Genomic DNA, 26,898 nt, shown 5'->3' on the forward strand with positions numbered 1-26,898 from the left:
AATAGACAGGATGGGCAACAGAGAATATTGGTGACCATGGAGAAGTTAGCTTGATCAGCTAAGGTGTAAAAATTAGCAACATCAACTGCTAATACTTAAGTCAAATGTAAACATTACAATGTTATATACTGTATAGCTTCTGTATCAAAGAGAAACTGTACACAAATAACATGGAGAACCATACATCAAATTGAATGTAGTTATGCTGATTTGCATTAGATTATGTCATGTGAACATTTATGGGGACCACCTCATCAACATGGGATATCGACTGGGACAAGTCCCAATTCTGATCTACTGGAATGTTTAACTGTACTTGAGATTATGAACACCCTTCTAGACTCAATCCAATATTATATCAGAGCACATGCACTTAAAAAAAATACTGCATTTTAAGAGGGGCCTTGTTGGTCATCTGGGGTTGGCCTCAACAAGGTGATCTTGGAACCTCTCATGGCACCATTTTTCCGTCACGCTCATGAGCCAGCAACAACCACAGGCTTCATCTTTGTAACTTAAAACGCAAAGGGTTATTTACAAGGCCATAATTCACATTTCATAAACCTGCCAGGGCATCCGCTGTTTGTGGCGACCGTGGAAAACTGATTCATGTGAACTACTGTCTGACACTGATCACTGGACCAAATCAACCGCCATCCACAAATCAAACGACCCTAAATATTGTTGGATCAAATAGACTGAGAAAAGTTGAACGTTTTATTGTAACTAGAAACTGATCACTGCTGCACGTTTCTTGTAATAGCATTCCTGAAACCATGATGCCATTCCTGAGATCAAGATGATAAGAATGTAAGGGAAGATGGTCAGCTCAGTGAGCTTTTTTTTTTGCCTGTAAAGTAAGGAATATTATTCCACAAGACACCTTGACCCCCATGGGTTGAGCTACTCAAGGCTTGAATAAAGCCCTTTGATAAGAAGGATTTTTACATTAATGGACAGCCGTCCAACAAGTTGCTTCAAAGCACCCTCCCCATATCACCTGGTGCCCCACGGAGCGCTCTCCCCAACATCTGCTCCATCTGCTCTTTGATTCCCTCCATCATCTTCATCATTAGAAGCTGACATGCAGGGAAGGCAGGTAGGCAACTAGTCAGCCAGTGAATGCAGGGCCTCTGAACGTGAGAGAACAAGCAGCTCCTTAACGTGTATCCTGAAACTCGGTATCCTGCCGAGTCCAGTGTACACTTGACACAGCATGGCTACTGCCTTGTTGACATCACATCCGACTAGAAAACGAACATGGAGTTGAAGTTCAATAAGGAGGATCTTCTCCCGTTCTCTTAACTCTACCGGGAATGCCTGCCCGCTTTCCAACAGTCACGATTCCAACATCACTAAATCTGAAATAAAATGGCCAACGCCAACTGAGACCTACTTCTTGGGTACTGATTAATGCAAAGGGCTACCAGCCTGAACAACATTTCTGAAATGAATTTGCTCAAATTACCTTCAATAACGCCATTATTATACATTAATTAATGCTGTTCATTTATGTGAATACAATTATGTTAAATTCTCACAATTTGCAGATATCAAGATCGAACACTTCATTTCTATATACCTCTGCCGGTGTTTACATTTCCCAATGATCATTTCTACAACATTCACAATGTCACATCACTGGTGAATTATTTTTAGAACAGATATTTGTGGGCTCATGTGGGAATTGGGGGATATCTGGTGCCCGCAAGCACCTCAATGGTGCCTCTGCATTAACTTATGACACCCATGAACTTATTGTTGTTCATAAACCTCACAACAGTTGACATGAGACACGTGTAAGGTGACAGTATCCCCTTCCGCTTTGTCAACTAAATAGCCCTTCCAGATGGTTTGTCATTATTTTTGCATTATTGCCTTCCGGTAATTCCAGCTATCAGCCCTTTAGTCATTACTAAACTGTAAATTTTGCTCAATTAGTTTGTTACTATTTCAATATGCCAATAATGTATTCATGCTTCATGACCCGAGCACCTTAACACTGCACCTGCAGGTTCTGTCATGCAAGCTGTTCTCCCTGTAAGGCAGGTGCGCTCATTTCCAAACAAGCAATTATCTGATCAACTAGATCACAGGTTCATTATAGATCATTTGCTCACTTCGACTGGTTTTGAATGGGCATCAAATGTTGAAAACACATTTATTCTTGGTACATCCATTTGTGGTTTTGACAGGAATACTCTCAAGGCCATTTGATTTTGAAAACCATTTTGCTCCTCATTTTGCTTCTGTCTACTGTATTTGCTCACCCTCAAAACCAATATACAATAATACATGCAACCCACCTTGCATAATCAGAAGTTCTTTGAAAACAGCCACATGTTCACTCTTTTGTTGGACTTATTGACATCCAAACCCCTGGATTATCAAATGGAATTGAGACCCAGAGTCAAGAAGACACTTTCCAATTCATTATGCCGACATGCTGCTTTAGATTTCAGCTTTTGGTTCAAATGCTGTAATTCCCTGCTTATTGGGTTCTGTTACATCATCACTTTCATCAAGAATACTATATGTGCAGGTACTCCTACAATCATACATATTTTGATGTGGCATTTTACATAATGTTGCTTAGAATAAGCATTTTATTAGACAATGTCCAGGTTTAATGTTCCAGGGAGCTGTTTTTACCGGTACTTTCAAACTTATTTCCCTGAGGTGAAATTATAATATACAAATAACATTGTTTAATATTTGACAATGGAGTTTCAACAAACAAAGACCTCCTTCGTAATAGTCTCATTCTCTCATCTGTAGTTGCATAAATAAACACAGCTTTGCAGTAATTCAGTAAGAGTTCAACGACCCTGCGTGGCACGCGGCCTAACTGCGCAGAGGCTAGTTCGACCTGATGTTGGCAATTTTACAAATTAGAGGAGTATGGCAGTTGATGACAGGGAGGGTTGCGCCACTGTGGGAGTTGTAACATCTGACTTCAGTCTTAGCCAATCAAAGTGGCTCTTTTCATTCCCTTTAAATGTGGCAGACTACTCACACACTAAAGCAGGGGTAGGGAAACCTCGTCCTCAAGAGCCACTGTCCTGCCTGTCTACCATGTTTCCCTCCACCAACACAGCTGACTTGATGAACAGCATCGTTATCAGACTTCTACAGAGCTAGCTGTGTTGGGCCTTTTTGGTGTCAATCATACGTTTAAACCTGGAGGCAAACAAAGCCACACACTTAAAACACTAAATACGAAATATTCAGTATTCATGGGCCAAGAGACTAAATCAATATTTCCCAAGAGCTTGTCAAGAGTTTAGTCATTCGAGACCACTTCAAGGCAAAGCAGATCTTTCAGTGTCCTCCGGAATAACCGCACCAAGCACTCAACTGAGGTCATGTAGCAGTTGACAGTTGGCTGCATAATTTATGTAAAATTGAAAATCTCTGGTGTCGGACACCAGTTCATGCATAGGCCATAGCTCATATCATGACTGCACTGCCAACAGCAAAAAGGTAATAGCGCGTAATAATGTCATGCACTGAACATCTAATCTCCGCTCAGCTGCTCGCACCACAACGAGACAGGTCTTTCTCTGCTTCACTGGTTCATAGGAAGACCAGCGGAAGGAAAACCATCACTTTGCTGATTCATATGCATCAGTGACATTGTTCAGCCCCGTGACCACAAGGCTGTACAGTTTGATACACTTTTATCCCCCGATTTAAAGTTCCAAAGAGCACCATATTGAAATTGTGTCAATTGTTTTTAATTGTATTTAGCAGAAGTCCTCTCATGAATCTCAGATGAAGATTGCAAAAAATATTTTTTCCCAGAATGCTGGCGTCAGGTTGAAACCCTCATAAATCACAATTTGTTAAATTTTATATTTTTTCAAAAAGCTAAACTATTGGTCAGTCCACACGTGTGGGTGTTATGTTTACAAATTACTGACCAATCTAAAGTGTTGAAAATGGCTTGGTCACTTTGATGATGCATGTTAAAGGTATTATAAGCCCTTCTACATTTAACGATAGGCATATCATGATTAAATCCTACCTTTGACACCATGGCGTAATTTTTATGAAATATTAGGCATTTTGCTGGTGTTGCTGCGTGCATTGCCCACAAAACTCTGGAGCGCTGCATTCGAGCACTCCTCTGAATCACATATTTAAATGTGGAAATTGGATGGATGCTCAATTCTTCAATAAACATTTGAAACAAAATGGGTCCTTTCCGTAAAATCGTAATGGCGGATGAGGGGAGGAGAGGCAAGAAGAAAGAGGAGGAAAAAAAAACACTGAGTGGGACGGCAAACCCAAGACCTTCTGCTTACAGGGTGAGAGCGCTAACCACGACACAATTCGTTCAGTTTGGTTAAACAGCACAGAAATTGTACTGGTATTTACAAAGTGTCAGCCACAGAACTGGGAATTTAAGACTGCCAACTGGCATTGCAAATGTGAAGGATAATTGATTGCTTAGAATTTATTTGGACAATGTTTACTGACAAAGGCTACTTCTGTCACTATCCTGCAAGCATGGAGATCTCAGAGAAAGTGGGCGTGTGTTTAGTCCGTATAGGCAGTGCGGGGGTGGGTCCGCAACTGATGAGGTCACAGAGTGAGCACCCGCTCGTTTTCTCAGATTGAGAGGGGCTGGTGCTTGAAGAGCAGAATGACCTACAGTAGAATTTCTCATAGAGGGTTGAATGGAGGAAAACACCACTTAGGTGATGTTTTTGGTGAGGAATTAGCATTTTAACATGGCTAAAAGCTCCAAAAAGTTGATTTTTCATGCTGCTGTCACTTTAACGGTTGGAAGAGGGAAAAAAAAACATACCGTTTTGGGGTTTTACTGAAAAATCACATTTTTTTTTTTTTTTTTTAAACACCAGTCGATATTTATACCATACATTTATTTATTTATTTATCGATTCATTTATTTATTTATTCATTTATTTATCGATTCATTTATTTAAACGGAACCATTGTGAGACAATGGCTGAATTTGCACTTGAATATTGCATTTTTAGTTCTTGCTCCAAGCATATAAAGTTACTCACCAGTTACTCAGTACGCAGGTTTTTTTTTTTTGGTTTTTTTTTCCCCACTAAAACTTTTACTTGAGTCTTATAAGTATTGTAACAGTAAGCTGAGTAGAATTTTTGGCTACTCTACCCACCTCTGCTGGGATATATCTGTGTGGCCCTCGCACAACTAAAATAAAATTAAAAAAATCAAAAAATCAACCATTTACGGAATAAAGGAATTTTCAAATGAAGTAGTTACTGTTTCGTATGCTGACTTCTTTGGCTTACAGGCACTTAGCTTTTTCAGTCATCCCAACGTATGCTTAAGTAAGTAAATTATCGACAAATTGGTGTGCATTTTGTTTTGATTATGCTCATCGTGGTTTTGTGGCAACCTCAAAAAATATTGTAGCTCTCAGCTTCACATCTGGTTATGTTTTAAAACAAAAACTGATCGTTATTTACATATATTTCTGCATAAACTTTGCAAAATTGACAAATGGGTTAATCTGTTTCAAAGAAGAAACCGATATCTTATATGCCAGTATGTTCTATAACTGTTTCACAGTTATAGAACATACTGCCATTGAAATTTGCCTTCAATTATGTAAACACAAACCATCTATAAGTTAACTGCCAAGCTGTTTCTACTGTAACCCTGTTGGTGGCAGGCTTACTAAGCCTTCAGTGACATATGGAATTCACACAATGCTAAAAAAGAAACAGGAAAAGTATCCTTGATACAAGTAGTTGAGGTCAACAGTGTTTGTGTACTTGTCTTCTAAATGTGTCTATGTGCACGTGTGTGGTTGCGTGTCTGCCTCCGCAGGCTCATGAGAGTGAGTGAGGTGCCTAGCCCTCCCTCCCACCGTGCCTGCCGAGCCACTATGCCATCTGGAGAGGAAATCGAGTGTGAAGTACAGTATAGTTTGGGAGCAAGCTCCGTAGCAGTGGCTCAGCAGTTAGTTCATTAGTTCCAAATTTCCAAGGATTAGGAGAGAATCTCTAAGGCAGGAAAGACCGAGGGGGGCAAGGGGCGGAGGGTGGAGGGACCCATGTGGGGAAAGGAGACAGAGAGACACACGCCAGGGAGGGGAAAAGTGGACCATAGGGCAACGAAGAGACCAGGAGGGAACCATCTTAACCCTGAGGAACCTGCAGTGTAGGGACGAGTACACGAGGGGGGCAAAAAAAAGATGGTGAGGAAAAGATGAGGACAGAGGACAGGTGTAGCCGTCAGTTCCGCTCCAGGGTTTTAACTCCCCCTTTTCCTCCACCCCACTGATCATACAGATATGATGATATGTGTAAGAGTGTTAGAGCAGTCAGCCTTATCTTCCCTCCCTTCTCTCCCCTACGGGTCCATGCTGACAGTTAGCAAGCTCTCCGTGGCTTTGACCCTTTGGTCCATCTCTTATCCCGGCTTCCTAAGCAGCCGGCGCTACTGCCAAGATGGAGGGCGGACATTTTGGGAGTCAAAGTGGCAAGCAATTAATATGGGCACTCACATAGTTTTAAAGGTGAAGGTGACAGATCATGAAAAGAATACATTAAAAATGCACATTTACAAGAAAATAAACTAGAAAAAAATGTAAGGTTTTGTACACAGAAAAATAATGTGAATAATATATCAATAAAATTGTTTTAATATGGATGTCAGGCATAAAGAAAAACAATCACAGACAATATTAACAAAGAAATAAATTTTTATAAGGAATGACTAGTTTTTTGATATACAGAAAGCAGCATGAAATAAATATAAATTACTAATGAAGGCTAAAAGATTCGCAGGCATTTAACATCATGTTTCTTTTATTTTTTCCAGCATTGTGGCTACACATGGTGATCATAATATTAAAAATAGTAGGGATGTTCAATACCAATTTTTTTCAGATATCAGTTTGAGTACTCAACTCTTTAATAATCACTGATACCAAGTATTGATACTGCTAGTAATTTTGATGTAAAAAATTTCTAAAAACAAACAAAAAAAAGACAGAATTTAAAAGAAAGACTTATATATCCCAATATAGCATTTTCCTTAATTAAAATTGCATGACATTAATGCACTTTTCTATTCCGCAAATTTTTATTTTCTAGTTCCTGATCATAAAATGGCCATTTGAGCGCGGTCGATACTGGTATCAGGACCTGTCACAAATATCAATATCTTGAAATAAGGAAAGGTATCGGCCTGATACCAATACCGAGGTATGAGTAGCCGCCCATCCCTAAAAAAATAGCTTTTCTGTGATGCAAAACAGTACTGGAAAGAACCAAAACAATAATAAATGATTGTATATCTTACTATTACCTACAGGTATTGTTCTAATTGGCAGATTTGTTTTATAATTTTTTTTTTATACAGCTGTAACATTACCTGTACATCTTATTGCCCAGCTGAACCTAATATTGTGGCCATTTATGTGAAAGAAGTGGGTTGAAAGGACACTCTTTTGGATGGATTTACAGAGTCACTCAGAAGCTGGGAATTCCTCCTCAAGCCTGAATGTCTGCATTCTTGCGGACCAAAGCTGTGACATCATCACGGGGTCACAGCTCTGAGCTGTCAGTCACGCGGACCATCATCTTATTGTCTTTGTCTAACTACAGGAACGGCCTGCAGCCATATCAATCATCTTTATTATCATGACTTAAAAACCTTTGTTAGCTCACTTTTTTTCTTTTTTTGTACCCGGGCCCACTCTTTATCCCGCTTCCAATCACAATTTCATGGACAGTTCAGGAGGGCCAATGGGGAGGTGGCATGGGCGGGAGGAGAATGCTTTTAACCTGCTGCATTTGCCGCTTTCCCGCTGCTTGCCCAGTGGGACGTGGTCACCTTGTTTTAAAGGAGGCTTGGAGGGGGGGCACCACTGCCTTTATCCCACAATAATAGGGAAAAATGTGCTTGTTTTAAACATCTTATTTAGCTTTAAGTGTGAAAGCACCTGTCGGCCGAAAAATTCTGATGTAGGTCAAAAGTAAACGCATCACTGAAGCCCAACTTGTGCATATGATTGATTTTTTTCAATTAGGATCAATGCATCTCAATATAAACAAAAGTGACAAAAATGTCATAAATCTGCACCTTTACCAATTCTGCACCAACAATTAACTGATTTTTCGTTGTCCCATGCCCCACCCTTTCACATGGAGTATATAGTGTATATTTTATTCCATAATACTGTATATACTAGGGGTGTTAAAAAAAATCGATTCGGCGATATATCGCGATACTACATCGCGCGATTCTCGAATCGATTCAATAATCGGCAGAATCGATTTTTTTTTTTTTTTTTTTTTTTAGGATTCACACCTTGAGCATGGAAGAATGTTATATGAACGGCACATTAAGCCTTAATATTTTTATTTTAATGCTGTTCAAATGTGAAACAGATTGCAAACTGTTTGTGTACAGTGGCTCACGGTTATAAGCCTCAAGTTTTAGATAAATATATTCATACAAATCTTACAGTGTACATGTACAAATTTACTGATAGTATTTTCTAAATTTGAATGGAAAAAAATCGCAACAATCGACTTATAAATTCGTATCGGGATTAATCGGTATCGAATCGTGACCATTCGTATCGGGATTAATTGGTATCGAATCGAATCGTGACCTGTGAATCGTGATACGAATCGAATCGTCAGGTAGTAGGCAATTCACACCCCTAGTATATACAATATATACTGTATGTTTTTATTTGGTGAAATGTTTGCAAGGCTATAAATACTTATGCTACCTATAAAGAAACGAGCATATTCATTTAATTAAAAAAACAAAACAAAACAAAACAAAACAAAACAAAAAACGTACAGTATCTCCACAAAAAATATCCAAAACATTCAACAAACACATTTTTGTTGCAATTTTTTGGGGGGGTTGGGGGGGAGTTAAAAATTTAACTCTGTGTCTTCAATGGACAGTGATATGTACATTTGTTTTTTTTAAAAACATCTACTTATTTACATTTACTTTAATACATTTCTTTCTCAAACAAGAAACACATGTGTCGAGTAGATGTTGTATCCAGCTATTAAGAAACATCAAAACTGCACGCACTTGAATTTTGTTGTCTGGTTATTTTTGTGTTTTTAGGTTTAAAAAATGTAAACCACCGTTCGTGGAAAAAAAACAAAAAAAAAAAAAAAAAACTTTTTAAACATGGCAGAGATCTAAAATTTGATCACAATCCTTTCCTGTTTTCTTTCTGGTCTGCTAAATGAAACGACCGCATTCATTGATAGTATCAGAACTGTAACAGAGGTGGGATGATGATTTTGTGTCAGGATATTTCACTTGTGTTGGGACTGCCCTATGATGTTTAGTCAGTGATACTTCACCCATCTTGTGGAATTGAATGCAAGCTTTTAATACACCAGATGCGGGTGCTGATGTTTTTACTTTGGATATTGTGTTGCAATATTACCACACCCCTGATTTTTGTGTAAAATGCACAGGCAGGTAGATCTCTTGCTACACCTTTCATGTGGCTATTGCGTGGGATCTTTGACTAAAACAGGCCCAAGTAGGAGGTTCCCAATACTGTGGAAATCGGCTTAATAGCTTTTGTGTATCCTACTAGCTAAGAAACAATTTGCTTACCTTTTTGCTGAGGGCAACGCCATCTTCGCAGTCCAGGACGGCGCAGTCAACATCCAGTGTGGCCAGTTTTCTCAGCTTTCGCTCATCATTGCCAGGGCAATAGAGTACGGCTCTGCGGGGTACATAAGGCAGCAAAGCACCTGCAGTGTCATGGTGGTGACGCCAGCCCTTGGTACACAACCTGAGCCAGACACCCTCCCTGTCAACACCAACAGATATGCGGAACATAAGCACACAAATACACAGTAATTCACATATTTGTTGCATAAATTGGAAGACCTTATACAGTATGAATGCAGGGTTGAGGACATGGAATAATTAAAGGTTGTTTTTGCATTCATCTTCATAATATAAATAGCTTTAATGGTAAACATGGTGACTACAGTGAAAGTCTGTATTTTTTTTTTTTTTTTTTTTTTTTTATAAAGTCCCATTTGCCCTTCAGCTGCTCAGTGAAGTGGGGGGACTTATTCGATGACCTGGGCTTAGTTTTCTTTTGTTGAAGACAAACTCACCCAAACACTCAGCCACTCATATGCTAATGTAGTCACACGGCTCAGTGTCTGGGGGAGTTGGCGAAGGTGGTGGTTGTGGTTGGAGCAGAGTCATGGAGTGGAGCACAGACCGCTGGCAAGGCAAGGTTTGATAAAAGCAGCATAAATGAGATGCTATGAGTATAACATTGTATGATCTTAAACCCCCATCAACAAAGCCAAATCAAGTAGTTTAAACAATTGCGTATGGTCTGTGAAACACAGTTCATTTTCCTTATTAATTGAAATACAAATCAATGCTACGTAGTGTTTCTATACTGTTAATAAGTGACACCAACTCCCGGTCCAACAGACATATTACAGTCTTTTGTTGTTGTTGTTTTTATAGGACCGTTTGGCCAGAGATCAGGATGGGACAACATTGTCAGGTGGAATGAAAAAGAATCAATGAAGAAATGCATTAAGGTAGACCAGCAATATATAAGGGCGAGTTGAGAGGCATGCTCAGAAATAATAATAATAATAATAATAATAATAATAATAATAATAATAATAATAATAATTTATTAATTTCAGTGTAAGCAGTGGTGTTCACCACAGCATCGAGGCCAGTCTGGGGGGGTCGGATGCAGAAAAAAAGTTTTAAATTAGTGCCTTCGCTATCTAAAACGGTAAATTACACTTCATTTGTAGAGCGCTTTGCCACCTTACAAAGCGCTTTACTTTCGACTATTCATTCACCTACTGATGATGCAGCATCAGGAGCAACGAAGTATACTTTGACGTGGTCACAATGGCATAGGATCAAATCCACAATCTCTGGGTTGGGAGAGGACCACTGTGCCCACTGATGCCCCGAAAATGCTCTATTTGGCGCCGCCAACCTAAGAGCTAAATGTTTAGCAAGAGATACATTTTAGTGAGAAATCTGTCACTGCTAAATCTCACTAAGAAGGATCATATTGTTGGTGGATTGTGTGTCAGTGTCCTTTTGTGAGATAGCTACAAAAGGAGGATGAAGGGATTTTCTTTTTCTGGTTTTACAAAAAGGGCAGAATTATTCTCTTCTTCACTTGCCTTTTGCTTTATAAAGAGGAGATAAACTCACTTCAACAGCCACTTAATCCCGTCAACAACGCTTCCACGTGCCCTCCAGTCAGTTCTGGCTCTAATCTGCTTGTGCCTTGTGTAATAGCAGCCCCACTGAATTAGGGTGATTCTTGCATACATGTCATAAACATAAGGCCTGTAAATAGTACAGTATCCAATTAAACAAAACAGAAAATACCGGAATGTCAAAGAGTGGATGGGTGGATAGAAATAATAGATAAAATAAAATATATACAGTCTATTGTCGATTGTCCCGGGATGTTCATTAGGTTTCAGCACTCTAAACTCTATTATGCATGTCAATAGGGTTAAACAATATGGCAATAAATAAATCCATCCATCCATTTTCTCAACACCTTACTCCTCACAAGGATATAAGGGGTGCTGGAGCCTATCCCAGCTGGCTTCGGGCAGTAGGCAGGGTACACCTTGAACTGGTTGTCAGCCAATCGCAGGCAATAAATAAATAAATATCACAATTAAATATTTTTTTCATTCTGTCCGGTCTAGATTATCAGATTTTTTTTTATACTGTTTTTAAACGTTTTTGAACTGCCAGTTTTAAAGCATTTGCGCTGACAGACTAGCTCTAGCAAACAGATGTGCCTACGTGGCCATGTTGGGAGTGGAGACAGCCCCATCAAAGGCATGGATATAAGCGTATCGTTGCTGTAGGTAGGCAGCTCAAGAGAGGCAAATCTACCTAGTCATATCTACAGCTGCTGTTTACTGGAGTCATAGTGAGGTCTCAACTGTTCTAGGGCTGGGTATCGATTCAGATTTCAAAAATCGATTTGATTCGATTCAAAAGGCCCGATTCGATTCATTATTTGAAGGAAAAACACTCCCAGTCGATGCTAACTTCATGTTAGCATTTCCCAACTTCCTGTTAGCACTAGGCTGGCGATGTTTTAAAAACGAAGCCCGTTTTGTATTTAAATATACAGTGGATGTCATTCTTCACATTGTGTGTTTAGTTTTACAGTTAACTCCGACTGCGGTGTCATTAAACAGCTAAAAGGACTCTTCGGGACAATAGAATAACATACGCTACACACTTGCTAGTTGCTAATGCTACGCAAGCAAAATGGTGTATTCAGGGTACTTTCACAGCGTCGGAAACTCCGGCTTTTTTCAATAACATTTTAAAGGGAAAACAATTGGCCATTTAGCTCAATTGGCCGATTGTTTTGGCTGATGTTTGAAGGCCAATAATCGGCCAATTAATTGGTCAAGCCCTATTTGGCACATTAATTTATGGGGGGAGGGGGCTGTATTAAAAGTATCGATTCATAGTTTTATGAATCGATATTGGGGTATGAAAAGGAATATCGATTTGATATCAATATATTGATATTTTAGACCCAGCCTTACTGTTAACCTTGCTCTGCAAGTTGAATTCTCATGGTTTATTTGTGAGTTTACAAACTCCCGAGAATACATCTTGTACCAAGCCCGAATAGTTTCACTGATTCAAACCACTGGTGGCTCAGACCAACCACAGTGTGTTTGAGGGAGGGATATGCAGCTGTGACGAAACCAGGAAGCGCCGACACTGTAGAAAACAAACAAACCTAACAGACGAATGGACGCGGCAATTGATTCTGTTCTTTCAGAATTATTCAGTGTTTCTTTGTTGAATGTTGAACAGCGAGAGGCGCTATGCGCATTTTCAGATGGTAATGATGCTCATGCTTTTTTTTTTTTACCCCCTACGACAAAAACGAATACAACATTTTCATCCGTGGCGGTAGACATGCAGAAGACCGTATTGTCCAATCAACTCGAAGTATTGTACAGACTGTCCCGCCTTTCCCAAGCGAATCACCAGATTGATATTGTGGAGAACTCCCTTGAGTGAATCACAATTATCAATCTGGCTATTGCCAGGTTACTCAGCTGTACACGTCTCTCAAAATATGCTATATTCATTTTAGTACATTATACAGTTGTTTTTTCATCAAGCTCTTCTCCACGGCACCCAATCCTAACACAGGCCAAAAAAGAAAGCGCGCTAACCTCGCGGCTCATGAGAACAACAGCATGACGATATTAAAACCAGTCACTAACATGCCATATGGGAGTACATTAACAATGTATTTCCCTTCCTGTCATTTTTCCGGTTTTTAAAGGTTATGATAATACAGGGCTGTGTGGGTATACAAGCATCTGTAAAGTGGTGGGACATGGCCACAGCAGCTGCGTTTACTGGTTTGAGATCAGAAGTGAGTGTGTGTTTGTGGGTTTATATATGTTTGCTGGTTCTCATTAGCAAGAACGGTGACGGCAACCATGGCAGCAGACAGGCCAAATGGCACTGAAAAAGCGGTAAGGACAGGCAGAAATATGGGTGAAATTAGTGTACATCTTTTGGAAACATTGAGTTCATCCTTCTTGTTAAGTGGTTAAGGGGAAACAAAGCAAAACAGCAGCAACACGTAGACAGAACCAGAATAATGACATTAAGAGAGAATTAATATCCCATAGTGTGTTGAATATGCTCCAACAACTTATGATTTTATGTTGCTTTTCCTTTTTATGTCACCCTTGTGTTGAATTAATTAGCCTGCAGCAGTTGTTTCATTATCACAATGTAATGATAAGCATTTCTTGTAACTCTACAGGACTCCCAACTGGCAACATAATGGCCTAATTCAGGTGGTAATATTCATTGTACCACATGAATGATGGCAGATAACAAGAGGCCACACTCCAAAACAGAGGAGGACAACAGTCATGCGCTCAATATGTAGATTTGCACAATTACCTCCAGCATGGAAGAGCAGGCAGATGCTGTGTGGTAAATGTACGAAATTAAAGATTTGGGGGTCCCCCCGCCCCACAATAATCATTGAGTGATGCATATGCAGACTACATTGTAATGTCGCCGGATCTGAGGACTGTAGATTAAATTTGAGAGAGAGGAAATCATTGTATCTGAAGAGTAATCATGACACCCAGATGTAGAAAAATGTCCACAGGTGGTGGACGATAAAAACAAACAGTCTGAAAGAAGTCATCAATATCGGCCTTGTTTCAAGTCAACATGTCTGGTACTTTTGAATGTACAAAAAAAATATAAAAGGAGAGAAGAATAATTTTCAGCAGGAAACCCCCTCTAGAGGCCCCAACATAAAGAAATGCTTAAAACAACAACAACAACAACAACAACAACAACAACAACATCTTTTAAAAGGAACCCGGCTGTCATGACAAGTTTTCTCTATATTATTTATTTGGCTGTTACTAACATAACTATGAGATTCATTTTGTTTTGTGTCTATATGAGGCAACGAGTCAACGTCTTGACGTAAAGAAAAAAAAAATACTGCGAGATTCAGTCTAATATTTTCAGACTATCATTACCCATGTGCCTGTGCATGTAGGCGTATGCACAAATTTTGGTGACAATCAGTCACAGTTTTCATTCATATACATAAACATGGGTTGTGTTCACCAATCACTTCAGCAATAAATGTTTTTTTTTTGTTTTTGTTTTTTTTCGAAGGAAGAATACGAAACTTGAAATGGGTAGGAGTGCTGTCTAAATTATGGCAATACTTGACCATCCACATTTTTATAGCACAATAAACCAGGAAATAAGCCGAAAATGAACAGGACCATGTTGTGTTTGCGCACCACGTCTCAGCGAAGACGTGGCCTGCACAATAATGTCCAATATGACAGCATACAACATGTCATCATTTCGACAGTTAATCGGCTTAAACATTTTTTTCAGGGAGTTAGATGACATTGATATTTTAATGTTCATATAGCCTACTTCCCGGGCCGCAACATCCTGTTGCGTTTTGGAGGAATTTCATCGGCTTGACTGTCACATTGAGCACTTGTAAAACATCAAATCCAAACTAAAAAACATGTTGAAAACATACCTCCAAACTAGCTTTTTGTTTTTGAAATATGATTTCAATGCATGTGCTGCTCCAAGCAGAGCCGCACTCCTCCAAACAAAGCTCCGCGTGAACACAAGCAAGTCCACCGTAGTGTATAGGCGTCAGAGTCAATTTATGAATGGCACTTGGGAAAGAACTTTGACTACACATCTGACGTAATCCATGTTATGAGCAAATGCACATGTTGGTGAAACAGTGGATTGGCAAGGAAATTTTGAACAGGTTCAAAATGTCCTTGCGACAATAGCGACAAAGGCGAATTACGAACAGTCGAACACAAACGCGACAAAAACATGACCTATTTCGAACTCTGACGAAACAACATTCTCAACGTTAGGCAACGTTCACAGGGGGCTTAAGACAGACATACCCAAATAGCTTGTATTTGGTAATCCATTGTCAGCTGTCTCAAGCAAAAATTCTGTAAGAGGGAGGCAAAAATTGAGGATCCTACCATTGCATTTCTTCCCCAAATTTTATAATCAGCATTGCAGCAATAATTTTAATTTAAAAATACTGATAGTCGCTCGTCATGAACAATACCCATCTCCTAATCCCCGCCCCCCACCATGTCCTCTCCTCCTTTTAGGTCTCATTAGTTTGGGTTTTATACTCTAATCTACACAATGAGGATGAAGTCATGGCAGTTATCTTGAGCAGCCAATGCCTGTTCTACCTGTAATCCTTCTCAAAGACCCCCGACTTTCTTCAAAGCTCACAAATCGGCACACAATGCTTTTTAAGCAAGGTCTCCGCTGCAATGCCAGGGAAAGACTGTGGACTTTTGTCATCCCTCCCGTATAAAACGAGTTTAATCCCGCTCCTCCTTTGAAGGGTGGAGACATCTTTATTGAGGTCTCTGGAAAGTCAACGTTCAAATGGAAAGGACATGAGCACTATGACAAGAGCATGTGCATTAAACTGTTGATTATTTCTCAACAAAAGCTTTTGTTTTTACGCAAACATTTTTTTCCCAAACAACCATCTTTATTGTTTTCACCTAAACTCTAGTTTCACCTAAACTCTAGGGAAATGGATTTCTCACAGGCTACAAAAAGTGGCCATTTACGATGGACTGTCTGTTTTCATCGTTTATACATTTGTCACCATCTAATACAAATACATTAATTGTGTAGTTTGTGAATGCTGTCCAATGAATAATAATAATAATAATAATAATAATACTACATCTGAAAAATGCCAATTTCCAATTTATATTTTCTTCAATAAAATGTCACAAATTTGTTCACACGTGCTTTTCATGAGACAGCAAATAAAACACATTCATTGGCAAAGTGCAGAGTAAAACACTTTTGTTGACAGTTTAAATGAATTTATCATTAAAAGTCAATTGAGAGGGAGGCTTAAAAGAGGTCAAATAAGTCGTTCCATTTGAGGAGGACATAAGGGGGTTAGCTTTTAACTTAGCATTTTTATTGACTCTGGCAAAATAAAATGAGCGGCCTCTGTAGAACTGTGCCCTCTGCATTGGCCATTCAGGCCTTCTGAGGCCCATTGTACTACTTTGAAGGCATTGAAAGGAAACCCCACTGGTGGAAATGCAGTGGAACAGCCCCACAACAGGCCACAACTGTTCCCTTATGCATGAAAGGCAGCCATATAAAAGACAAGATGGACTTCTGAGGTAACAGCAAAAACAAAGGCAACAAAAGTGCTGATCACGAGGGGATGACACGACTTGTCTCAGCAGAAGGAGTCCAAAGAAAGGGTGGGGGGACAATAGCACTCCTGGCCAATGACACGTTGAAGAATTGAAAAATCCACACAAGAAGTGTCTTTTCAATTCACTAAACCCACAAGCGCTGGCAGAGTGGCGGCTGGACCCTGGTCAGACTGAAAGGGGGGTGGGCTAGAACAACCAGAACGGCTTTTTTTCCTCCCTTTAGCTGTGTTTCCAAAATATTCCCCGGTTCTGTCAAATCACTTGGCGATGGCAGAGGAACACCAGGGGGATGGCTTTAGTAAGGATACACCAAAACCAAATCAAGAGTGTGGTGACTTCCGCTCCCGCAGCTTCCCCTTCTTTTTTAATCTGCTGATCATCAGATCCGTTTCTGTTTGTGCCTCACAAATAATTATGCTACTGCCCAGACACCATGGTAACCGTCGGACAAACAAAAACATGTTTGCTCTCATTGAACATGACTCCATGTTTTGTGATAGACTGTTTTGGCTTATAGAAAAAGAAAATGTGGACCTTTTATTTTCCCATGGGCTTTATATCACAGAAGCCTTTAATGTGGGAATAAAAACACAATTCACTGTTTATATAGCACATTACAGACAAAATGCTAATTCAAATGTTTTAAAAAGTTTTGAAAAAGATCATGCCTCTGCCGAATACTACATATTGAAACTTTTGTCAGCAAAACTTGATTGTTCATAGGTTATAAATCTAAGAATCATTTGAAGTGGGAATAAAACAAAAACAAAACAGTTTGTTCATTCAATTACAGGGAGTCGACTCAGTCGAGTTATGACATACTCGACTTACCATGTTTCGACTTTACGACACCCGTGCCTCGTCCATAGCACTTTTTCGTTAACATTTCCCACTTTAAACGCCGATCTAAAGTTGCGTTGTTACCTCCAGCAACGAGCGTTTATCGAGGAGGTCGGCTCACTGTCAAGCGGCTCACATTTCCGTGTTTAAGTTTCCAAGCTCCGCTTTGCCGTCCGTCACCAATAAATGTCCGTGCGGAAACACAACTTATTGGTTCCAGCAACTTCCGGGTGCCACAACCTTTTTTTTTTTTTTTTTTTTTTTTTTTTTAAATTACTGTACAAAGTATGAGCGGCACGGTGGCTGACTGGTTAGCACATCCGCCTCCCAGTACTGAGGACGCAAGATCGAGTCCAGGCGTTGGCCTTCCTGGGTGGAGTTTGCATGTTCTCCCCGTGCCTATGTGGGTCTTCTCTGGGTACTCCGGTCTCCTCCCACATTCCAAAAACATGCATGGCAGGTTAACTGGGCGCTCAGAATTTTCCTGAGGTGTTTTTGAGTGCTTTTGAGTGTGGATGGTTGTTCGTGTGTTCTGTGTGCCCTGCAATTGGCTGGCAACCAGTTCAGGGTGTACCCCACCTACTGCCCGAAGCCAGCTGGGATAGGCTCCAGCACCCCCGTGACCCTTGTGAGGAGCAAGCGGTTAAGAAAATGGATAGATGGATGGATGGATGGATGGATGTACAAAGTATTTTGCAGTAAATTTAGACTTTAGTGGTGAAATTGGACTGGCGCGGAAATTCGGACTACAACGCCAGGGTAGGAACAGAACTCATTCATAACTCGAGGACTTCCTCTATATAAGAGCAATTCGGAAACTTAAATGCTAATAGGGCTGGTCAATAAATTGAATTAAACCGATGAATCGTCATTTTAAAAACTGAATTGTTGAAAATTAGCGGATTAGGTGGCTATAAATAAATACACTTTTCTTCTGGATTATTAAAAGCTGTTCTTAAAATCTGTTATATCCAAATGTTGTAATTTTGGACTGGCGCGGAAATTGTTGTAATTTTGCAGTGGCAGAATGCTGAATGGATGGTTTACAAGAGTTCCTAACTACTTAATTGGGCATTTAAGCAAATGTGGGGTTTATTATTTCGATTAAATCGTAATTGTTCAGAATGACTGAAAAACACACAAATAAACAAAACAAAAAATTGACATTTTTAGGTCATATCACCCGGCCCTAAATGCTAACATTGTGAAAACAATCGTGTTAATGTTTCGCGCTAAAGCCCCGAAACACTAGTCTGTGAAACTGAAAATGACTTCACATTCACAACAAATCTGTTGTGTATGCTCTATTGTTAATTAATTTCAGTTGCTAAAACACCATTTTGGAGGCTAAAAAAAACCTTCTAAAAATGTGTCTCAACATTCAAACGTTTTAAAACAATGATGGTATTTATTCTGCTAGTCAATAACAGGTTTTAGTCCAAAATGTGCTTATGGGAAAGGTAAGTACAAAAAAGCAGTCTAGTGTTTTACTTGATATGCATAGTACAATGGTTTCAATTGTTTTTGGAGTTATTTAAAAGCGGGGTGGATTTTGATTGGAAAATCAATTGAAAAGTTGAAAAAAAAAATGAAAAAAATACTATAAATTATTTTTTTTATTTAATGAGCTCATTCTCCTCCTATTTTCATAATGAATTAGCATTACCAGCTCTTTAGGAACAGTGGTCATAAATTGTAGCTAGTGGTAATGCATTCTTCTAGTTAGGACTAAGCCAACTGCTGAATAGTACAAACCGCAGGTGAAGAAACTCCACGATAGCCCAGGGCCTATCCCACAGTTCTTCACACATAGCCATGGGGCCTTTCACTGGCCCCGCGTCTGATTAATGGATCAATGTGGTAATTGATTAGTGAAGAGGAGGTGGGAGTAAGTACATAGGTCATCGCCCTCACCCTCCATCCCCAAACAAAAGGAGGAAGACGTCAAATAAAGTGTAGCAGTGATAGCCTGCAGCCAAGCCGCTACCCATCAAAGCTATGGCAGAACTGACATAAAGACCCTGGCCCATTCTGCAGCAAGGCCAGTCCTCCCTCCCCAACTCTCCTTTTCTCTTGTTAATGCTGTCTGTATAGGGACAGGAACCATTCTGGGCGCTGCTTGTACACTCACCTTCATAAAACAAGCCGTAAAGCAGCAAATAACAGGCTTATATGGCTTCATTATGCTGCCGTCGCAGGTTCACAGCCCCTGGGCTGGAGGGGTGAGGGGGTTCGCTGTGGCTGTGCAAAGGCGGGGTTCGCTTTTGGCAGGAAGGACCGACCGCGTGATTCTCGTGGTACACTTGTCCCAAACGCCGTCATCATGTCCATGTTTGCTCAAGAAGAGTACTTGACCCTCCCTTTATCCCCGGAACTGCCTAAAATCTCAAGTAGGACAAATAAAGGGAAACAGCTCACTCCAAGATTGGATGTGATGTTGTGAGTCAGGAGACTTACAAACCCTAATTCCTATGAAGTTGGGATGTTTGGTAAAAAAAAAAATAAAAAATAAAAAATAAAAACCGAATACATTTTGAATTTGATGCCTGCAACATGTTCCAAAAAAGCTGGGACAGGGGCCACAAAAACTGAAGAGTTGAGGAATTCTAAAAAACAAAAAATAAAAACACTTGTTTGGAACATTCTACAGGTTAATTGGAAACAAGTGCGTGTCATGATTGAGTATAAAAGGAACATCCCCAAAAGGCTCAGTTGTTTGCAAATTAGAAATGTGTGCTATGGCCTGACAAGGTCACATGTCAAATTGTTTTTGGAAATCATGGATGCTGTGTGCACTGGGCCAAAGAGGACCATGCGGGCACAACACAAAATTCAAAAACCAGTATCTTTGCTGGTATGGGATGACATGAATAACTTGTACATCAATGAAGGCATAATTAATGGGTGATAGACAATCCCCATCCCAGCTTCTTTGAAATGTGTTGCAGGTGTCAAATTGAAAATGAATGAATATTAGTGAAAACACAAAGTTTATCAATTTGAACAATACACTCTTTATCTTGTCTTTGTAGTGTATACAATTGAACATAAATTGAAAAGAATTTACAAATGATTGTATTCTGTTTTATTATGTTTTACATAACGCCCCAACTTTATAGGAAATGGAGTTTGTTCTTCAAAAATCTTCCAAAAGATTGTGTGCAATAGTAATCATGAGGATGAATATCCAAAAGTAATTTATTGGGAATCATAATAATTTGGCAAAATTTCAGACAATGGATGGGATGAAAGGTCGGGCAATGGTTGTCAATATTGATATTTGACTCTTCAGGGGGTGACTACCATTCTGGCTCAGATAATGGGTCAGCACCAGCAGCCAATAAAACTGGGGAAAAGTTCAACAAAAAGTTACTGGCCAGTAATTAAATAACAGGTATGTTACAACTTCACATCTTCATTTGCCCCTGGAGGGTAATAGATGCTACAAAACCTGGTGGTGGGGCTGAAGGACTTTCTGAAGCTATTGCTTGTAACAAGGAGCAATCTGTACCTGGAACTTTAAAAACAAAAACAAAACAAAAATAAAATAGCTGAAACTCCATTGAAGAGGAAGGGTCAGAAAAGATGTCTTGGGCCTTCCTTCTAAACTGTCTGCTGTACAGATCAGTGCACACTGGACAATGCACTCTGCTGTAATATCAGGGCAGCCAAAACACTAGCAGATCATTACAGGCACAGAAACACTTGTGCGGGAATTTTCTTGTTGGAAAGAAAAATATGCTGGAGTTCGGAGTGAACCATAACTCCCAGAAATTGTTTGAAACCGATCAGCAACCATCACTTCCTGACTGTAATTCTACACTTCAATACTGTATCTTCTTTTCAAACCATCAAGAATGTTTAGTGTAACCTCGAAGAAGGTTTTCCCTCCAGTACTACTGATATCACTGCTTTTGTCAGCATGACAGTCAACAAGTAGTGCTTAGTCGCATCACTGCGACCAGTGCATTGTTAATCACTCCCATAAACACAAGACGTTTCGAAGGTGTGAAACCAGAAAAGGGGGCAGCGGCGGTATACAGTGCATAGTGCACATGAAGCTGACACTGGACTGAGGGTCGGGTTCCAGTGTCAGGATTATGGCGTATGGATAGAAAGGGTGCAGAGGAGAGGGTGGACTGAGTCCTTTCGCCACAATGTATCTCACTATGATAATCTGAAAGACGGAGAGACAAACAGGACAGACTGATCTGTGCTTACTTTTAAGCAACCTCTCAACCAAACGTGCTTCCGCTATTTACATTCCTTGAAACGCCTTTTCGATTGATACCACTTTTTTTTTTTTTTTTTTTTTTTTTTTTAACACAAAAACAAACCCGTATCGAGACTGGTTCTCCATGTTTGTTTACTCGGAAGTCCTGTTTAATCTCGAGAGGTTTTGTAAGACTTTCCAACTAACCAGGAAACATTCATGAATGAAATCTGTTTGTGTGAAATTGGCGCAGTGTACGCTCAGAACTGTTGACTTTTTCTCGTCACGTGTGGCGTCTCTCACAAATCTTGCTGTGTGAATGCAAGTGGTGTGAATAATGACGTATAGAAAGATAGCAGGGGCCCAAATAAACTACAAATACTGCAATCTTGCAAGAGTTGTACTGTATGCAGCCGCTTCATTATTGCACACCGGAGAGGGGGAGGTGTGTTGTTTGGTGGACTACTGTACAGCATTTCAGAAGGTCGAGAAAAGACAGCACTGCTGAGTACTTTCACTTCTTTCCTGGGGCCAGCCAAGGCCCTATTTTCTCCAGCAGCACCTTTCTTTCAGGTACGTGTCCCTCAAGCACTTCCACTTTTTCAGTGGCAATCAGTCAACTGATTGTTGTGCTAAATAGCTTTGGTTAATGCTAATAAATACTATTGCTACCTTGGTACAGCTGTAAACAAGTAAATACACTTACCAGGTACTGTATACTATCTTCATTGCTCACCAATGCTCTACCGCTCCGGGTGACGACAGGACACTGTGTGTGACATAGTCCTTACCCGAAGCCGATTGGCTGCCGCAAGGCAACGTGCGAAGAAAGTTTAATTACTTTAACTTTGACAAATATGCGAAAATGTGTGATTGCGGTGTGCCACGGTGCATCCCACCACTCTTAACCCATCATCAGTGCCGCTCCGCAGGTATCCGTGGCCAACTTCGCGAACTACATTGACAACAATGCAATTGCACTGCCAGAAATGCTCCCCACGCGTTTGGTGTGAACATAGCATTGGACTTTTGATATAGTACCTTATCCACTATCTGATATTAACCAGGGACTATGTATCTAAAGGAACTGGGACGAAAACAAACAAGAACAACAGCATTCCAAGTCCACACCCCAAGTCAAATTTAATTAAAATGTCTGATTATGCAAGATTCACTGTCATTAGTATAATTTTGACCACCTTGTTTTCTGTATTTTGAACGCTCTGACAATGCATAAAAAACAAACAGAAAATAGATATAAATATTTTGCTTGGACATTCTCAACAGTAGCCATGTAAAGGTAACCCATTAAACTATATATTTCCAAAGTTGCCTTAAAAAAAACAAAAAAACAAAAAACAAAACAACAACAACAATAATAATAATAATACCAACAATTTGTCTGTGGATTCTCAAGTTTATTGAATTACGGATTTAAGCTGCTGAATGTAGAAAATTCAATGTGGCCACAAACTGAAGCTGCACACACCCTTCTTCAAGGACACACATGCGACGACATGGGGTGGGAAATACACAAACCCGAATCCAGTCTGAAAACTATTGGCCAGAGGCCTGCAGGAGTAGAATATATGAACAGCTAATATGTTAATCTAGTAATTAAGAGATGTTTCATTCATAAATTGTCAAATAAAAAGGCTATTGTAAAGATATTTTGTGCAAATTACAAGGAGCAGCTTTAAGGATTAAGTGTCATTTTATGTATAATTATGTCACGAATTGTGTAACATCAAATGTAAAGACTTTATAAGGATCTGTAATTAATTCTAATTTGGCTTATCGGCAACACTAGTACGCACTTTACGGAAAACCAGAAAAGGTAAGCGGGAGGCCTGGTTGATTCTACCACCAAGGTGGTTACCAGAAGACAAAATGAATAAGAAATAACATTTGAGGTGGTGAAAGAAACAATATCAGAACAGAAACTTGGCCTAGCCTGGACTGCAGTGATGAGCCTTGGATGTGGCTGCAGCTGAGACAGTAGGTCAGATGGTAGATCAGACCGTTAGGATATTTGGCCTCCGATTTGATGTGTCCTGCAGATTGCTTTACCTCCTCTCGCAACCAAAACATGCCCTCATACCCCAGCCTCGGATCTCGGAAAAAGTCAGGCAGATGGGTGAGCATAAAGATCCACTTGGGAGACTGAAACTTACTAAAGGCGCAGTACATTTGATGTTTGGATTTGGAACTATAACTAGAGAAAAACAGGACTGGGAAAATAGGGGACATCTGTGTCATTTTTTTACTCTTATTTCATCTCTTGTGGGCCATGATGTGTCATGAGTGAGGTTTTTTGGATCATGGTCTGTTTAATTAAATGGACCACCATCACTCAGACACTGAACGCTGACACCCCCCAGCTCATTGCTGCACGCTCTCTCATCCTTGTAAGCTGCCTGTGCCCCCAAGTGGTCACATATGAAAATGACACCTGTAATCCAAATAAGGGAACTTAAAAAAATTTTTTTTAAAAAGAGGTATTTGTAGGTTTTTAATTAATTCTAAAATGCATGTCTACCCCCTACGATATGGTCAATTTGGGCATCTCACTACTGCCCAGGAGGAATTTTTTAAAAGGAATTTAAGTCATGAAGTTGATGCTCCCTATAGTGTTGTAATGACAGACACTTCATTCTTTTGACCAACGGGGATCCCGCTTGCCCTCGACTTCTGCCCGGCCCCAGAGTCTTTAATTAAGACTGGCTTAGGCCTGATTGATCCTGACACACCAGGAAGTTTCTTGAAAATCTGACTGCCAAAACCATGAAAGTATTATATAGCGCCCCCCCCCCCTATGAAAGTATTGTATAGCCCCCCCCCAATAGCCTCTCCTGGCACCCCACATAAAAAAAGATTCTAAGCTGAAAGTCTCTAAATTTTTGTGGTATGCTGTGAGAATTAACCCTTAGCTACCTTCTGTGGTTGCCCTCTTTATTCTTAGGCATTTCCTGTAATTCCACATTTCCTACACTGGAACCTTCACATATTAAAAAGGCAAACAAGCCAAAATACACTACAATGAAAAAAATAATCAACAACATATTTCCCTCAACAGAAGTAATACAAATCGGAAGCAGGATTTGTCAGGTTTGTCCGAGCCGTATGTAGTGCTCCCGTTGTGCATGTCTACAGACACCACATTGGGGGGGCGGGGGGACTGTGTACTAGTTTTTACCACAACAAAGCCACAGATGACTCAGGGAGCGTTAGCAAAGTCTGCTTCATTTTTGAACTGTTCACATATCCCACTGAATGACTGAATTCAATTTGTGCAAGTAAACATTTGAAAAGGGGTAAAAAAAAAAAATAAAAAAAAAAATAATAAAAAAATAATAATAATAATAATAATAATAATAATAATAATAATAATGTACAAAGAAAAAAATAGTTGGGTTTTTTTTGTGTACAAAATCAAAAACTTAAAAAGGCCAAACTTCACTGCTAAAATAGTCTTAGAAAATAAAGCTCAAATTTCATTTGAACTGTCCTGTTGGAAAACTTGACGTATTCAGAATTGGAAAAATATGTTCATCAGGGAGGAAAACACATAAATAAATGTGTCCAATAGAGGGAAAGAGAGGAGGTTGGTTCATTTTTTAAAACGTCTGTTCAATGTTTTTACAGTAAGAAAAAAATATTAAAACTCTGCATGAGATACATTAAAAGGTTGTTTCAAAATTACCAAGACAACACAAGTGACCCAAAAATAGCAGTTCTTTTTGCTGTGGCTAAAGCTGCCCCCATTCCATATTTGCCCCCCCAAAAATATTCTAGCTCCCTGTGGTCTTGTTAAAGTAACATACCATTTTCAACCTCACAATGGAAATGAAACTGTCAAATTGTTTGCACGATGAAATCTTTACTACTGTGCAATTTACAATTAACTAACATACATTAACATACGAGCACAAAATTAATTTTAAAATGTTTTGCTCACAAAAAGTGAAACCATAACACAAACATGGAGTTGTCGCCACAACACGACAAGACTGACAGTGATAGCATAAAAAAAGAATACTGGGGGAAAATGTAATAGTTCCCATTTTAGTATTCAAACCCCTAAGGAACAAAAAACACAATGTGGAAAGTTCAGCAAGCAGGATCCTACATTAGCCCATCTCTCTATTAAGGGTGTGGATTGGGTAGGAGTGGGCATGAATCAACTGCCCCTCTTCCTTCCTTTAAGGGCTGAACCATGGAAACACATTATCTCATTTTCAACTTGATACCAACCAACCTCAGGATCAAACGGAAAATAAAGAACATACCCCTGGCAGTAAGCTAAGACTATGGTAATTTTAATCTTCAAGAATGGAATTATCATGGTTCTCTAATAAAAACATCTGAAATCAATGTAGCACGCCATCTAAGAAATTGACTGGATACTTCAGTGCTCGATAACTACTGTGTTCACGAGTCTCCTGTCATGTCAGACTGTGTTCTGAAAACATAAAGTACCAGTACAGTTACTGATTTATTCTGCTAGACTAGTCTTACAAAGTGGTCCAAATAAAATCAGCCTACAGTATTTCTTATCATAACAAAACAATTTTAAAGCTTAAAAGAGTAAAGGATTAAGGAAAATATCTTCATGTTACTGTATTGTATAAACAGAGCGGGGGTACAAAGTTACTGGTTATTTTTCAGCATTCCTCCAATGCTATAATATAATATCAGAGCCATAGTAGAGCTGGGATGTCACCTGTCTGTCAGGGCATTTCACACAAAACAAATATTTTAAGCGTAATTGACGTTGGATGCGATGTTGCTCAGTGGTTGTGCATAGAGTAACGGAAATATCCTGGGATCTGTATAGTAGACGCAGGCAGATAAATGCTGGATCTTCTGCTGCATTTCTGAAGTTGCACTTTTGAACACTGTGTAAATGACGTATCACCCATATTTCATCAGGATCTTTTTCAGGTGAGTCTCCAAACTACATGTGGGGGAAAAAAAAAAAAAAGATACAGAAATAAACCCTATAGCTCTATTGAGCTAGAATACAAA

The 26,898-nt window shown here is 39.6% G+C and overlaps 1 protein-coding gene across 2 annotated transcripts in view; it reads right to left on the reverse strand.

Annotated features, from left to right (window-relative positions):
- clybl (citrate lyase beta like) overlaps window positions 1-26,898 on the reverse strand; it is a 68,832-nt gene that overhangs the window by 19,568 nt on the left and 22,366 nt on the right. For both annotated transcript variants that reach the window (XM_077537649.1, XM_077537648.1), the window contains exon 2: window positions 9,616-9,814. In XM_077537649.1, coding sequence (XP_077393775.1) covers window positions 9,616-9,814 — 199 coding nt within the window. The remainder of the gene's footprint in view (window positions 1-9,615; window positions 9,815-26,898) is intronic.

The sequence above is a fragment of the Festucalex cinctus genome, chromosome 11 (assembly GCF_051991245.1).
Source record: "Festucalex cinctus isolate MCC-2025b chromosome 11, RoL_Fcin_1.0, whole genome shotgun sequence".
Taxonomy (NCBI): Eukaryota; Metazoa; Chordata; class Actinopteri; order Syngnathiformes; family Syngnathidae; genus Festucalex; species Festucalex cinctus.